The 17,188-nt window shown below is 34.9% G+C and overlaps 1 protein-coding gene across 2 annotated transcripts; it reads right to left on the bottom strand.

The window, feature by feature from the left end:
• Positions 1 to 5,213: 5,213 nt before the first annotated feature.
• Positions 5,214 to 16,421, bottom strand: Nup58 (nuclear pore complex protein Nup58). Of its 2 annotated transcripts, XM_073089416.1 has the most exons (13): positions 16,194 to 16,420; positions 15,643 to 16,043; positions 14,935 to 15,045; positions 14,050 to 14,199; positions 12,653 to 12,703; positions 11,395 to 11,466; positions 10,533 to 10,663; positions 10,065 to 10,209; positions 9,003 to 9,146; positions 7,587 to 7,745; positions 7,154 to 7,258; positions 6,850 to 6,930; positions 5,214 to 6,120 (listed from the first exon to the last, which is right to left on the bottom strand). In XM_073089416.1, the coding sequence occupies exons 1-13, from the start codon at positions 16,268 to 16,270 to the stop codon at positions 5,990 to 5,992; spliced, it is 1,758 nt and encodes a 585-aa protein (XP_072945517.1). In that variant the 5' UTR covers positions 16,271 to 16,420; the 3' UTR covers positions 5,214 to 5,989. The 2 variants fall into 2 exon arrangements, with proteins under 2 accessions (XP_072945517.1, XP_072945518.1); XM_073089417.1 differs by lacking the exon at positions 12,653 to 12,703 and having other exon boundaries at positions 16,194 to 16,421.
• Between the last annotated feature and the right edge of the window lie 767 nt (positions 16,422 to 17,188).

Below are 17,188 nucleotides of genomic sequence, written 5' to 3'. Positions count from 1 at the left end.
TAAATTAGTCCACATTGAGGACTACAAAATTTTGAAAAAATGCTTGAGGTCATTATTTGTGATATTTTTATATCCTGAAGCAAATCAAGAGCTGTTTGATTCTCTCCAGTTCTTGTCTGATCTGCCCAACGCTCCTGAAATTCTCGATTCTGATGATGATGATGATGATGATGATGATGATGAAGATGATGATGATGAAGATGATTCCGAAGATGTTATTGACAGTGAATTAGATGATGAATTGGACGATGAATTAGATAAGAGTAATGACCCTGAAAGTGAGAAAAGAAAAAAATCAGATCAGAAGACAACAGCGGCTTATAAGTCAAGCCCGTTTTATTTAGATGCTCTATTAATAAAAAATGAAATTCAAGAAAAAATTGAGCTTTTGAAAAAGAAAATAAATTAATAGATAATGCTTATTGCTGCAAGACTTTCGTCGAGTATGCAATGAAGCGAATCATTCCTTTCATTCCTCTCTGGTCACTGTCTGCACGGGAAGAAAAGAAGCACTCTTCTAATGCGTCCGTGGATTTTTTTTTTTAAAAATGTCAAAATTGAAAAAAACATTGCTGTTAAAGCTGGGCATTTCATAGATAAACGGTACCAAGCAATTTCGAGTCGGTATAAGCAATTAGATTTACCGATACCGAAAGTTAATATTTTACGAAAGCGACGTGTTATAAATGAACCGGATAACATGCAATCAGAGGAAGCATGGAATCGTGACAAGTCTAAACAAGCTCCAAGGATTCCTTACCAAGAAGGAAAAAGGTTGAAACGAGCTATCGACAAGTTAAAAGTTCCTGCTCTGATATTTCATAACAATGGTACGATAAAAAATATTGATTATTATTATCATCCAAACTGCCCTCGTGAATATACCGTCGCTCTAACGAAGAGCCTCAATGATGATTCAATTTTGAAATTAAACGGAGAAGATTACAATACTTTGTACGACAGAGGATGGCTCTTGAACTTTACTATTGACTACTGTGCTACTGCATTAATTAAAAACTCGCCAGAACATTCAAAAGCAGCTTATGTCATCTGTGAAAACAGCTCTAAAATTTTAAAAAATTCCATAGAAAATTTTGGTCAGAACTTTTATCTCAATATGAAAAAACAATGGTCTCGTAAAACCCATCTATTTCTTCCGTGTCATGTTCAGAACTCTCATTGGATTCTTGTTTATGTCCAATTAAAAGAGAAATGGATTTATTTATTAGATTCTGGTCAAATAAAAGAAGATCCCGAATTTTATGCAGCAAATTTAAAAAAAAATTTCAGTGCTGTTTTCCCCAGCAAAAACAAAAAGGATAATTGGCTTTTAAAAAATATGGTTTATCCATCTCAAGATGAAAAGGATGGTTTTAATTGCGGAATTTACGTAATCTATTTCATCGAACAAATCTTAAAAGGTATCATCTTTTATTCACTCATAATATTTTTTTTAAACATGAGATTAGTGTGATTAGTATGCTACGGTTCTTAAACTAATTTGATGTTTTCTTTTAGTCAGTATGTATAGTTGCTTAACGTTAATTATTTAATTTTTTTTAAGGGCATCAAATCATACCATTGAAATTCAACCCCAAAGAGTATAGAGAGCAGTTAAAAGTTAAATGCCTTGAGAATTCATTAGATGTTTCCGATTTGTGTCTCGTATGTGGACAAGGAGTATTTAGAAAAAAATTAAATTGGGTTTACTTGAAAGCTGTCAGAGGTGGTCACATATCAGCTGTCTCAAACATTTGAAGAAAACTTACGAGGAGATTAAAAGTGAAGATTATAAATATAACTGTGATTTATGTAAGAAATGATTCATGGAAGATTGATAATAGACTAAAAAGCCTTGATTAAACATAAGAATTAAAAATTTTTGAAATACAGACTGAAAAATTTTTCTTCCTTATTATACTCTTATTATTTTACGTGCCCAATACTTACCTTACACGTTGATACCTTACCTCGGTCATAGCTAATTATTTTTAGTTGAATTGTCTTCATTACATGTTTTATACAGGATTATATTATTCATACATCACAAAATAACTAACAAAATAATTAGTTTTTTAGCAATTTTGCATAAATTTGAAAATTTCATATTTATGAAATGATAGGAAACACGGTGAGAGTTTCCCAAAATTTAATTTTTAATGTAAAAAATTTTTTATTAGCAAAAAAAAAATTGTTTATTATCATCTGTAGGTAAGTCAACGACAAACCATTTATAATTTGGTAAACTCGAAAAACTTAATTTCGCTTGTAGATATCCCTATCTGAAATTTTATTTTGTCTGCTATCCGCTAACTTCAGGGTCATAGAGTTCTTGTCATGGTTGAAGTTAGAAAAAATATAATTAATAGAAAGAAAACGATAGATGGCGAGAAAGTTTCATGGGTTCATACTAAAGAAATTATGATTAAAAAGGATGAAATGTTCAAAATTTACACCTTCAAATTCAACACCTTTCGTGTAAAGAGAGAAAGCACGCCAAAAGTTCCTCACGAAGCTACGACACAAATTAAACTTTGACTGCCACAATTACTGAAATACGATAATGACGGGAAATTTTAACGGATATGCTAACCAGTTTCCAAATATGTTATTAAATTAAAATTGGTCAAGGCGAAACCTCTTTGTAGGTACTTCGTAAAATAAAAATTGTCAACTGTCAAGTCATTTTCTTTTTAATACTAATTTTTACGGCCTTGGCTTCGAGCATTTCGGTCCAACTTTAAGGACTAATTAAAAATCATTTAAGTTTCTTATAATACTTATAAATGTTCATGATATCTTGGATTACATTGAATATCATCATTTTTTAAATTAATAATTAAATAATGAATAATGTTTTTTGTTTTATTTTTGTGTTAATATAATTATTTTAGGGTTGTCACTCATACATACATATAAAAATATTGAAAGTCGTACACTCAACTACACTAGGATTTTTACACACAAAAACAGAATCCAGAATCAAATCTAAATTTACCATTAAGATATTAACTGGCCCTGATTTGCATTGACAATAATCAGTTCCACAACAGTTCATCAACAACAATCATTCCATAACAACAATCAAGTGGTCTACACTTGATGACTATCTGGGGTTGATTACAGATGTCCATGGGCGGCAGTAGCCACTTACCGTCAGGTGAACTGCATGCTCGTCTGCTACTCCTATATTATAAAAAAAAATATATGAACAGCATGACCCAAATCGGGCACATTACAATGACGATCAAGCTGTCGGTGCGAAGTAACCTGAACTCGCTTAGAGTAAACACCAATAACCAGAGAGCGGTAAGATTGTTGGGCTGATCCTAATTGAACTGGTGCTGTATTTGAGTAGTGTCTCTTATCATAACGATATCAATGGGCGGGACTGTCCACTTAAAATCAGACGACAAAGTCGTATACTGTTTCAATTCCATATCAAATTGCGAAGTCTCTATTAACAGTAATAATCAATCCTTAGTGCGTTTGTCCACCGCCGCCGTTACCGGAACGACACCGAGAACGAGATGACGGCGCCGAAATAGCTGTACATACATTTACTATAGCGGTATATACATTTACTATATCCACGTGTCATCCTTGCCGCCGAGATTTCGAGTAGATCGGCTTGACCGCTAGATCGGCACTGAGATTGAAGGGCCGATGTGGCGGCAATATACAGGGTGAATCTCCATAAAGTGCACATATTGAAACAGGTAAAATTAAACCGCATTTTGTCGACAAAAAAATATATGAAAAAAATAAAAAAAAATTTTTTTTGGGTTTTACGACCTTTTGAATTTTTTTTTTGGAATTGTGCACCTGAAGTAAATAAATCGCTATAACTTTTAAACTAAGAGGGTTATCAGGTTCAAACAAAAATAACAATGATTGCCAATGATAGGCCGTACTGATCCATGAAAAAAAAAAACAAAAAAAAATCATCTTCCCAGGAAAAAAATGTCAGATTAGTGCAAAAAAGCACTTTTTTTAGGTAAAATTTTCAGTAATCATCAATTTCCTCAAAATAATCTAGGCATTTTATTTTTTTATTATTGTTTAATGCAATTCTACGTCGTATTAGCTTTCAAACACTAAAAAAACCACGCCTCTAACTCAAGTATAAAGTTTGCTAGGAACGTTTCAAAAAAGATACTCATGACGCGACGCACGTGCGCCCTAATAAAACTGGTATAGTCCGACCCATAATTAGATGTCCAAAATATAAACAAAGAAAACTATCAAAAATATGTTTCAATGGTAAATTCATGGTAGTTTCTTATTTTTGACGATATTAAAGTGATAAAACTGTAATAAAATAAATCTTTAATAATTGAAAAAAAAAACACTAGTTTGTATTAAAAATGTTATTTATTACCAATACCCTTAAAAACTGCCTTTGTTTAAGCGCTCGTAGGAAACTTTATACTTAAGTTAGAGGCATGCTTTTTTTAGTGTTTGAAAGCTAATACGACGTAGAATTACATTAAATAATAAAAATAAAATAAAAAGCCTAGATTATTTTGAGGAAATTCACGATTACTGAAATTTAACCTAAAAAAATTGCTTTTTTCACACTAATCTGACTATTTTTTTCTGGGAAGATAAGCTTTTTTGTTTTGTTTTTTTCATGGATCAGTACGGCCTATAATTGGCATTCATTGTAATTTTTGTTTGAACATGATAACTCTTTTAGTTCAAAAGTGATAGCGATTTATTTAGTTCAGGTGCACAATTCAAAAAAAAAAACTTCAAAAGGTCGTAAAACCCAAAAAAAAATTTTTTTATTATTTTTTTTATTTTTTTTGTCGACAAAATGCGGTTTAATTTTACCTGTTTCAATATGTGCACTTTATGGAGATTCACCCTGTATAACACATTTAAACTTGTCCACCACACACTGCCGTCACACGCGTGACAGCTGAAACAAAATAAAGCGGCGACATCTGGCGCGGTGGACAAACTATCACCGTTACGTCATATTAAAATCGGCCCGAAATAATCTCGTTCTCCGTGACGGTGGCGGTGGACAAACGGCCTTACTCATCAAAATTCGATATTTAAATTATCTTGATATATGGGCAAATTCATATCTTTACGAATTAAAATACATTATACAGTAAAATATAGTTTATTGATTAGATTACACCATATACTAATATTTTGTAACAAATAACATGCCTTCTTATTGTACATTTTTAGTTTCTTGCTTTTATTTAAGTATAAAGGAATTAAACATACAAAATGAGTCATACAAACTTTAAAAACGAATATTTACAAAACTCAAAAATAAGTAATTATATTAAGAGACATTGAAAATTGGGAAATTTTAACATAATGTAAACATGAAATTTTGAAAATTCACCCTTCGTGGTTCGCCTTTGGCGGAACACCGCCACACCTATTTCTACCTAACAACACCAGTGTTAAGCCCTGCCGTGCTAGGGTTTGATGGGTAAGGATAATATCTCTCTATTAAACTCTATTAAATCTTGCTCCTTTCTTTCAAATACTTTTATTAATTTGTTCCAAAATTTGTATTTTATTCATTACAACTGTAATTTGCACCCTACCTATTATTATATTTCTTGTTATTTAAAATGTATCTTATCTGGAGTTGAATACGGATTAATTTTAAACAATCGGGTTTCTTGTTTTTGTAATAATAATTATAATATTAATTATTTCGTATCAAAACACTTTTCATTTTATTGTTTCCTATTAAAATCTATACATATAAATAGGCAATGACAAAAACAGTTCAATCTTTTCTATTTTACTTGTCGATTTTTTATTTTATTTCATAGCTATAGATAAGCATTAGGTCTCTAATATACGAGCGACAGCCTAAACCAGCCCGTCTATCAGTTTACCGTCGCCCGTATGTTATGACCCTTACAATTAATAAAAAAACTTAAATCACCGATCGACCACTTATTACGTAAGCACTGCAGTCACGTGACTAGTAGTCACACTAGCACCAATATCATTGTTTCCCGCGTTTCCCGGGCGGCTTTTGAAGTTGGAACGAGTTGTTTTCAGATGGCGCGGTGCTCCCGAAGCCGCTGATGTTGAGTGACGTGTTCGCCGCGGTCGACTGTGGCTGCCAGTTTGAACCTGTTACAGATTAAATATTGTAGACTCCGCGCCAAAGTTCTAGTCCGCTCTGAGTCGCGTCGCAACAGTATATTGTAGATATTAGCGGGACGAAGACAACGCGGGACCCCCCGGCACCCTCCGCTGCCCGCTCTCGGACTTTGGTACATAGCTGCGTTAGTGTGCCCTTACTGTTGCTACGGAGAATATGCTTGTAGTTGTGTTCGATCGCATTGACTCTCTGACTACACTTACGCGCAAGACTTTCAGAGCGGACTAGAAGTTTGGCGAAGTTTGACTATACATTTTATATTCAGCGTATATTGTTTGCTTTGATAGTAGTGGGCACGTGTCTCCTGCAACTTCTGTGAGACTGCAAAGGATTATGGCTTAGACTACCACGCTGGTCAAGTGTGTATTCGTAGACTTCACCTACAAACTCGGCCAGGCCCGCATCTCTGATAGTAAAGCTATGTGCGTTTTAGAAATTAATTATCACTTTGCTTTTACAGCAAAAGAAAACATCATATATCTGAGATTTAAAAACACATCAAAGTTCTCAGAGGTATGTGAAATCTACAAATTCGCATTTTGCCAATGCGGTGGACTATGGCTTAATCCTTCCCATTCTGTGAAGAGACTTGTGGTTGAACCATACTTATAAATCATTCTAGTGTTAAATGATTCACGTTATTATCGTTATGATGATTGTTTTTATAAATGAACTTTAGGTAATAGTTTTATTCTCACCAGTTGCATCATTAGCAGGATATGGTGACAGAGAGCCCAAATACGTAAACGGTGTCGGTCCGGCCAAATGTTGCAGATTTCCTGAAATTGTAAAATATACTCCATACAAAACATATTTCTAATATTTCTTATTAATTAATATTATCATGTTTTTACGTAGTTACAAAGGTAAATTTAGAAAAAGCTATGTACGTATACAAATACATTTGTTTCTTTAATATAGAAGTTGCAAAGGAGCATGCAGTCCACCTGATAGTAAGTGGTCACTGCCCATATTGCATCCTTGTTATAGAGTAATAATTACCTGATAGGTTAGTGGTCCCCATACCAATGTCACTAATGTTACTATTTTTGGGTTTCTTTCTTGTGCCCTCCGCATCCCGCAGTATCTGGTCTAGGCTTGTGTTTGCTGAAAAAAAAATACATAAACATTTATATTAAATTATATACTAGCAGACGAGCGTGTAGTCCAACTGATGTTAAGTGGTAATTGCCGCACATGCACATCTGTAATCAACCCCAAATAAGATTAGTTTCCTACTTGAGGTCGGCCACAGATGCGCCGCTAGCCCTGATGACTAAGCTGGAACTTCTCGAATAAGTATGTCTCCCTTACCACACCCTTCAAACCAGAACAGCAGCGTCAACACTACTATTATTAGGCAGAAGTAACTGTGGCGTTCTACAACCAGTGTCCTTCCACTTTAAAAAAAAATGTAAAGAGAGAAGGTACTCACACGTGGGTTCATCGAAGACATTAGTTGGGTCCTTGAGGACATATTTCCGTAAGTTGAGGTACTGTTCCTTCTGCGCTTGCACCTGGGCGTGGACGCCTTGCAAACGCCCCGCCAACGCCACGAGCGATTCGTGCATACGGCGGATACCGAGAGTTAGCTCTGTAATGTAAATAACTTTTATAATGTTGGCATAGATTTATATTGGTATGTTATGGCGTATGTTTATTTATTAGAATTTTTATGAGTTCTAATGATAATCTTATCCTAAATATAGATCAATATGATATTATATTAAAACCTCAATGATATTAGAAGACTTATGTTATTATGGCAACACCGAACTAGAACTAAGAAATCTTAGATAGATTCTAATATATAAAAACGAATTAAATCTACATTATCATTAAAATAATAAATGAAGTCGAATAGAATATGCTCATTTAAAATGTTATTTAGAAAATAGCTAAATATCTATGTCTATAATATCTACATTTACAAAAATATATCTTAATTTATTTTAAGTGTTTTTCTCTGAGAACTGAACCTGGAACCGTCTACATGTCCGAATGTACTGACGTCCAAAGAGGTCGGTCATGACATTTGTTAAATAATTTATTGAGACCTTTAAAATCACTGTAGTTTTGACTATCTCTCTATTGGTATAAGATCCGAAGCTAAATCGAACTGGACCGAGCTGATAATAGAATGAAACTCATTTTATAATGAAATTAGTACATTGGGTAATACATTAAAAATGGGTTTGCTAAAAAAATCCTGGACAGGATAATTTTAATTATTTTTTGAAAAATTAAAGTTTAATTGAAAATTAAATTTTGCAACATATAGATGATAAGAAAATTTTATTCTGAGTGAATGTTAAAAACATACAGAATGTGCAGGCTTTGGGTTGCCTATTATTTACGTTGACGAACTACTGGGTTGTCAGGTATAAACAGGTATTTCGCTGGCAACTACTTTCACTCATGATGATAATAGATAAAATTTTATATCAGTAGAAGCGCTGTTTTATTGTGAACACGTTGATATAGGGTTGTCTGCAAAATGAAAATTAATTTTTCAAAAAATAATTAATATTATCCTGTCCAGGATTTTTTTAGCAAACCCATTTTTAATGTATTACCCAATGTACTAATTTCGTTATAAAATGAGTTTCATTCTATTATCAGCTCGGTCCAGTTCGATTTAGCTTCGGATCTTCTACTATATATAGTTTAATGTAAAAAACAGTTACATAGATATTAACGGTATCTCTACCATTTCTAAAATAACTCTGTAAATAAACAACTTAACTTGATGTTCATTAAAAAAAGCCACAAGGGGACATGTATGCCGGTAGCCCCCATAACCGGATATCGTAATTAGTACAATGAATTGTAAGTGATAATTAAATATTACCTTGTTCGGTAAGAAGTTTGGGTGACGACTGCATTTGTTTATCAGAGACATCCATCTGTCTACGGAATGTGATGAGTTGCTCCTCCAACTCCGATATGAGGTCCCTCACGTAGATGGGTGGTGGTGTGATCTCCAATTCTAAACCTGATATCATATTCAAGACTTCATTAAAAGTTGTAAATACTTTTTTATTTCACGGCCTTGTTGTTATATTTAATAGAAGCAGTTTAAACATCTAAACACATAGTAGCGTGTCAGAATTTTTTTCAAAAATGTAAGGATCTTGCAACATAGCACCATTGTTATATAACACAGACCATGTCGAGCTACTTTTGACCCCGTTATAGCTCAAAAACTATTTAAGCTAGATTATTATATAGGAGTAGCAGACGAGTATGCACTGCACAACATGATAAGTGGCTACTACTGTCCATAGGCATCTGTAATTAACCCCAGATAAGATTAGAATCCTGGACTGAAATAATCTAGAATGCCTTAGAAAAGCATGTCTCCCACACCACATCTTCATATCAGAACACAGCGGCGCTGCAACGCACCGCCACAGATAGGAGTAGCAGTGGTGCCGCTGTAGTCGAACCTCAGAAGGTTTTACCACCTGGTCAAGTAATTTAAGATAGGTTCTTACTATTATATAGTCCGCGTCAAACTTCTAGACCGCTCTGAAATTGTTGCGCGCAGGTTTAGTTAGCATATACTCCGTAACGTAAGGACACACTAACGCAGCTATGTAGCCAGGGGCGAGAGCGGGCAGCGGACGGATACCGGGGATCCCGCTCTGTCTCCGTCTCGCTAATATCTACAATTTGTTATTGCGACGCGATTCGTTTTTATATTCTGAGGGGATTAGCAATTTGACGCGGACTATACTTACCTATTTAAATTTCGATCTTACTTATACTATTTTACTATCCATGAAGTATAGTAACATAAGATCACCGAGTGGACTAGCAATTTGACGCGGACTAAACTTACCTATTTAAATTTCGATCTTGCTTATACTATTTTACATTATACCTATGAAGTATTGTAACATAAGATCACCTGGTGGGTCCCGTGCAGCTGTTTCAGCTGCTGCTAGCGCGGCGGCCGCTGCAGCTCTTAATCGCTTGCTCTGCGCACGCGCACGGCTCGTCTCACCTCGCAGAGCCACTACCGCGCGGAGAGTCGACTCAGCTTCGCGGCTCACCTATAACACAAAATTAATGTTATCAATAAAATTATAATCTAATACTGTCTTAAATATTAGCCAAGATTATAGTTTTAACATGCCCTCAGAAGCTCAGAAGAATGAATTTAATTTGCAGTCATTTTTCCTGACAGGTAGGTTTGTTAACTATAAAATACTAACTTATTGCAGTTTAAGATAAAATTTAGTTTTTTTTTTACTTATTTATAGATTATCTGCACAAACCAAAAGCATTAAAAGTATTATTCTATCATTAAATGAGACACAATATGATATTAAGTGTACTTTTGTCCTTAAAATTACTCGAATAATATTAAACTCACCTTATACAATGGTTTAACTGAAGCGCGCATGATCTCCGAGCTTATAGACTTCTGTTTCTTTACAAACTCCTTGAAAGAATCAACTGTGGTTTGTATTTCGTTGGGTAGCCTCGTCTGTTTTGGGGGTTCACCTAAAAATATGATAATTTTATTATTAGTAAATATAACCAAATTTTTTTTGTTAAAAGTATTTTTTAATACAGTTCTTTGAAGTTTTTTATTAGAATCTTAAACTATATTAATAATATTGAAGTAGCAAACGATCATGCAGTTATGAAATCAGTTGATCGTACAGTTATCATTTTAACTGTCATCTATAAACACTGGTACCTAACTCTATATAAGACAGGGGTTCCAAATGAAGATTATCCATCCAAATGAAGATGGGTTATCAGGACACTTATGAGGACTGAGTGGTTGTCCAGACGATTTGAGGCTTTTGCAAATTGAATAATTCATTTGTTTAATTGGTGGAGGAAACCATTATCTTATATATAAAATTCTCGTGTCACAATGTTAGTTACCGTACTCCTCCGCAACGGCTTTACCGATTTTCACCAAATTTTATATGCAGATTCAGCAGGTCTGAGAATTGGCTACTATCTATTTTTCATACCCCTAAGTGATAAGGGTTGTTCACTCTCAAGATTTTTTTATTTATATGGTACACAATGTTTGCTGGATCAGCTAGTATTCATATGAACATTTGTGAATCCATTGTTTGTGTGTGTTGACACATTGCTAGTGTGTTTGGCCAATATTGGGCTGTGGCTTAGACCATTATCATTCTGAGAGAGCCTGGTATTTTAGCAGGATAGTCATAAGATGATGAAGTACATAGTCTGAATGATATGCCACATACTTTTACCATCAGCAGATGTTGTGGTCGCGCCGCTAGTTGGCGCCACTCCACCCAATCCAAGACTCGGGGCAGCTGTCGAATATAATTAATATAAATAAAATGAGAAAATATAATTATTTACACACATCATTATTGTAAATACATATTGGTCACATATCATTAATACTACAAATAAAAAAATAGTTATTACGGTTATATCAATGTATAAAAACCCATTAAAATAAATATAATAGAAATGACCATTCATAATATTACAATGTTCATATAACATTTTATCAATTATTTTGTTAAACATGAATTACTTGTTAAATAATACGCAACTATTATTTTATAATTACGTAAAAATTCATAAATGGGTACAAAGAAGCATGTTACATTTTCCCCAATTATTAATGACATTAGTATCGCAATGTTACAAAAGTTAATGAATTAGTACATACAGTGGAACTGAAAGGTGGATACAAAGTGGATTTGCCTGTAGTATTACAGCTCGGAAGCAGTATTACATTACATGTGTGTATAGATCAAGTCAACATAGATCAAGATTTAACATTACAAATGTAATGTTTGTAATCATTTTGGAATAAAATACAAAGTGACAAAAGAGCAAGCACAACCTATAGCTCAAAAGTTTGGAGGCAATTGGAATGTATTCCAAAATAGTATTCCGAACTGTAACATTACAATGCCCCGGTCAGGTAAGTGTGGATAACACTTATGTTACAACAATACAATAACACAATACAATGTTACAATACCACATAAAATGAATAATTGTTACTATGTCCTGTTACATACTCGCGATACGCGGTTTTTTAATTTCTTTATCAAAACTAATCCATAAGTGGGTTGTTTATTTATTTATTTATTTAATTTCTTGTAACACCTTAAAGTAGTGTAACAAAGGGTAAACTTAATGCCTAATGGCATTGTCTGCCAGTCAACCCTGGGCGATGGCGATAGCATGTGGTAGGCTTCTGAACCAAAACAATAAACTGCTTACAATAAAAATGACATAATATACTAAATACAAAAAAAAAATGTATATAATATAAGTATATAAGTATATATATAATACAACTATATATGTATATATACATAAAAGTTGTTATATCGGCAATAAATAAGTTAAAAAGCTGCATATCGTGAGTACCCGTTACATAGTAAAAAATCTCAATTCCGCCGTAATTATAGTCTAAAACATATATTATGAATAATAATAATGTTAGTATGATGAACCCAAACAAGTATGTAATACCTGTCGCAGAGGGCTGTGTACCGGTTACATTTGTAGTGTCTAACTTAGCTCCTGCAAGTCAAGAAATTGTTTCAGCCATAGACTATTTTTATTCATAATATAAGAGTAGCAGGCGACATGCAGTCCACCTGATGGTAAGTGGTTACTGCCGTCCATGGATATCTGTAATCAACCCCAGATATGATTAGATATTCCTACCTAAGGTCGCCCAAAGAAGCGCCGCTGCCCTAGAGGACTAAGCTAGAACGCCTTGGAAAAGTATGTAGCCCTTACTACACCCTTCAAACCAGAACACAGCAGCGCTTAACACTGCTGTTATAAGGTAGAAATGGTGTGGCGGTGATGCCGTCGGAGTCGAAGCACAAAGGATTCTACCACCTTCACACATTTTTCTTGTGTTCTTTAAAGTAAATTGTTCTATTATAGTCTTAATTACTTAAAATAATTAGACCAGGATACTTATAATCTCACCAGGAGTAGGTGTGATTATCTTATAACAGTCCCTTCTTGCACTCTTAAGATCATATGTATGTTTAGTTCCGTCCATGGGATTTGCCATAGTAAAAAAACCTTCAGTATTAGTTGATGGCAACATACAAAATGTTTGCGTAAGGGGTATGTATGGAGGTGAATTTGTATTTGGGTACATTATTCTGGAAGGTAATAGAAATTGATTGGTATATGCTTCCATTAATACTATGTTCTATTGAACTATTTTTTTTTTATAATATAGGAGTAGCAGACGAGCATACAATCCACCTGATGGTAAGTGGCTACTGCCGCCTATGGACATCTGTAATCAACCCCAGATAGGATTAGATATTCCCACCTGAGGTCGGCCACAGATGCGCTGCTACTCCAGAGGACTAAGCTGGAACGCCTCGGAAAAGTATGGCTCTCTTACCACACCCTTCAAACCAGAACACAGCAGCGCTTAACGCTGTTTTCATTAGGCAGAAATAGGACTTAGGTAACTATTGTACTCTTGAATATTCTGTCCTTTTCAACTAGGGGACAATCTTGAAGACCTAGATTATACATCTATATTTTTTATAAGGACACCTCTATGGCCTATCTATTACTTTATTAAAAGATTAATAAAATAAACTATGCCAATATATATCTTACTTTGCACAGGGACTAGTTTTTTATGATTTTTACTAGCATTGTTATCTAGTATTAGCATTTTATGAAACAATCGAATAATAATCGAATTTCCAAAGTTGTCAAAACAGAAATTAGATTAAGTTAGGAATAAAATTACTTCGCAACAATCTGCTACCTATGGGTATTATTTAGAAATAAGATTTTAAAAATGAGCTCATGTAGGAGACTTGGGACAAACGAAGACCATTAAAAAATATAGAGTTAATGTTTGTTTGTAGTTTCATACTAACCAAATAAACTAGAAGATGTAGTCGCTGTTGAGGTGGAACCGAATGCCCACTGGTTGGTACTCTGTGTGGTTGTGGGAGCACCGAAACCAAAACCACCGAGACCACCCAACCCAGCACTGGTTGTGGTTGCCGGAGCTCCAAATGTCAGCCCTGGAAATTATTAAATTTCAATCAACATAAAATAAAATTTTAATGCGTCATTATTATGAAGGCGATCACTATCATTAAATGACATGATAATGTAAAATACTTAACATATTATCTCATTGCTGGGCCAAACGTAAGTAGCAGTGATAGCCTAGTGGTTAATAAACTCAGCCTCTTGATCGAGGGGTCCATACGGTACGGTACGGTACGGGTTCAACCCCTGATTTTTTAAAATTATGTGTGTATTCGAAATAAATGATCACTTGCTTAAACAGTGAAGGAAATCATCGTGAGGAAACCTGCATACCTGAGAGATTTATAAAAAAAATCTCAAGGGTATGTGAAGTCCACCGATAAGCACTTGGGCAGCGCGGTGGAATATGACCTAATCCTTCTCATTCTGAGAGGAGACCCGTGCCAAGCAGTGGGACAATAATGGGTTGATGATGATGATGACAGGCCAGAAGGACTCCTTTCAGAAGATGGTATTACTTTTTTTGTAAGATTGAAGTAGTAGATGCATGTGAGTAAGCAGCAGACACATTCAGTCCATCTACGGTTTAGTGAACTATCAGGTTGACGGCATGATTATTTGTTACATGAGTATTAAAAAAAGTGTCACTCCCTTACCATACATACAAATTAAAACATAGCAATGCTTAGCACTGGTGTTTTTAGGGAGACATATATGGTATTCATAAATCTGTTAAAACTTGTATTGTGTAAAGATATGATTACCTGTTGCAGCGGTAGTTGTTGTAGCCCCAAAAGACAGGCTACCAGTCCCTAGGCCGGTGGAGCCAAATGTTGGAGCTGTAGTTGCTCCAAACGCTGGTGTTGTTGTTGCTCCTGTGAACATAAATATTGTATTACAATCACATACAAATCACATATAATAAATATAAGTCACTCATTAAATACTTTGTCTATTTTAATCTAATATATAAAATTCTCGTGTCACAGTTTTCGTTGCCATACTCCTCCGAAACGGCTTGACCGATTTTGATGAAATTTTTTGTGCTTATCGGGTATCTATGAGAATCGGCCAACATCTATTTTTCATCCCCCTAAATGTTAGGGGTAGTACAACCCAAAATTTTTTTTTTATTTATATGACAACAATGTTTGCCGGGTCAGCTAGTTTTTTTTAATATTCTATCTTGCTTCTTCAGTCTTGCATATCTTACTGATATGATGACTAATGTGCCATGTGGAGCAATTACGTTTGTAACTCTTGTGTCATTTAAATGGCTCAAATGGTAAGGCACCTGTTATTTTGGGTGGGTTGCAACTTGTAAGAGGAAGTACTTTTCCATTAGTGATTAAGATGTGCTGAGGTAAATGAATTCAAATAAGACCTGTAAATAAGATCTCTAATTCGTTACAATACAATACTTATAGAGGGCAGAAACATGAAAACTATATATCAATAATATGTCCACTTACCGAATGCGGGTGTTGATGTAGCCCCAAAAGCAGGTGTGCTCGTAGCTCCAAATGCTGGCGCTGTCGACGTCGCCCCAAATGCGGGAGTTGCCGCTCCAAACGCGGGAGTTGCTGCTCCAAACGCAGGAGTAGCGGTCGCCCCAAAAGCGGGTGTAGTGGTCGCGCCGAATATCGGAGCAGTGGACGTCGCCCCAAACGCAGGCGCGGTTGAAGTGGCCCCAAACGCTGGGGGATTAGACCCAAATCCACCACCGAATGTTGGAGCAGTCGACGTCGCCCCAAATGACGTCGAACCAAACGCAGGTGTGGCTGTCCCGAACGCAGGCGCCGACGTGGCCGGCGTCCCGAACAACGTTGAAGGCTGCGACGTCGCCCCCAAACCGAAAGCCGGCGTCGACGGCCTTCAGACAAATTTTTGAGGTTATACTATCAATGTCAACTAATAATTTTGACTTTATCGGACTTTAGTTTTCAGCTTTTGACAATCGCTACGAAACTTTTAGCATTTACTATGTTCACTTTGTATTGCAATTAAAATTATGTTCACTTACTTGTTAGCGCCAAAACTGAAACCGCCACTCAAGCCAGTCGCCGGAGCGCTTGATGGCGTACCGAAGGAAAACGACATTGTAACTTATTTTTCAAGTTTATAACTTAATAGAACTGCGTACATTTATAAAATGTATCTTAAAAATAGATGCTTATTTCTAAAATGTAACGTTCACTTCACTCACTGTGGCAGATTTTTTTATTATTTACAACTTTTACAACTTCCGAACTGCAAGAAGCAAACGCTTTGATGGCTGTTCAGCCTAAAAGTAATCGATTTTAAATCGATATGTCATGTCTCATTAATATTTTTTACGTATCGATATTTAATCGAAAATGTATAATTTCATGTATTTGCAGCAGTAATAGAGTAAAACTTCAATAAATATCTACATAAACTTTACATGAGTGTTTATTACATTAATGCAATAAAAATATTTCATCAAATGACTATAAAGATTATTTGTTAATTTCAGCTGAATAAGTATAATATAAAAAATATATTTGAGTTGTGTCACTTCCTTCAATTTCTTAGCTTTATATTTCTTTCTGGAGTATAAAATAATCCCTGGTACATTTCTTGCCTAAATATTTAGAATCTTCTAGCCTAAATATTTGGAAGCACTAAATTGAAATCTACAGAGGGAAAGTAAGTTTGTTTTTAAATAATTTATTCTTTTTAATTAGGCGCAAGTGATTCCGATATACTTTTAATGTCTAAATCTTTTATATTGTATTGCAGAAATGAATCATTTGGCAAATGGTGGTCATCTTTACAAGTCTTGCCAAGCTTTTTTTAAGGCGACTCCAATAGGTACTAGTTCATGTTGTGTACCCCTAGTAAATCCCCCGGCAACAGTGAAGGTACCTCGTGCTCCTGCAACCATGGCAGTCCGAAAATTATTTGATAGACTTCCCACAGGAAATATACGCGTCCAATCAGGTTTTTCTAAAAGAGCAGGAATAACGTATAGTTCGTTATTTTAAACGGTTATTT

The sequence above is a fragment of the Epargyreus clarus genome, unplaced genomic scaffold (assembly GCF_041222505.1).
Source record: "Epargyreus clarus isolate Ecla_fem2 unplaced genomic scaffold, WU_Ecla_fem_2.2 ptg000029l, whole genome shotgun sequence".
Classification (NCBI taxonomy): Eukaryota; Metazoa; Arthropoda; class Insecta; order Lepidoptera; family Hesperiidae; genus Epargyreus; species Epargyreus clarus.
The sequence above is the reverse complement of the archived record's forward strand: the minus strand, read 5'-3'. Positions and strand labels throughout refer to the sequence as shown.

Coding starts and splice junctions, on each gene's coding strand:
- Nup58 (XM_073089416.1), bottom strand. CDS start 16,270: ATGTCGTTTTCCTTCGGTACGCCATCAAGCGCTCCGGCGACTGGCTTG. Junction 14,200..14,934: donor AACAACTACCGCTGCAACAG/GTAATCATATCT, acceptor AATAATTTCCAG/GGCTGACATTTGGAGCTCCG. Junction 12,704..14,049: donor TACATCTTCTAGTTTATTTG/GTTAGTATGAAA, acceptor CTTGACTTGCAG/GAGCTAAGTTAGACACTACA.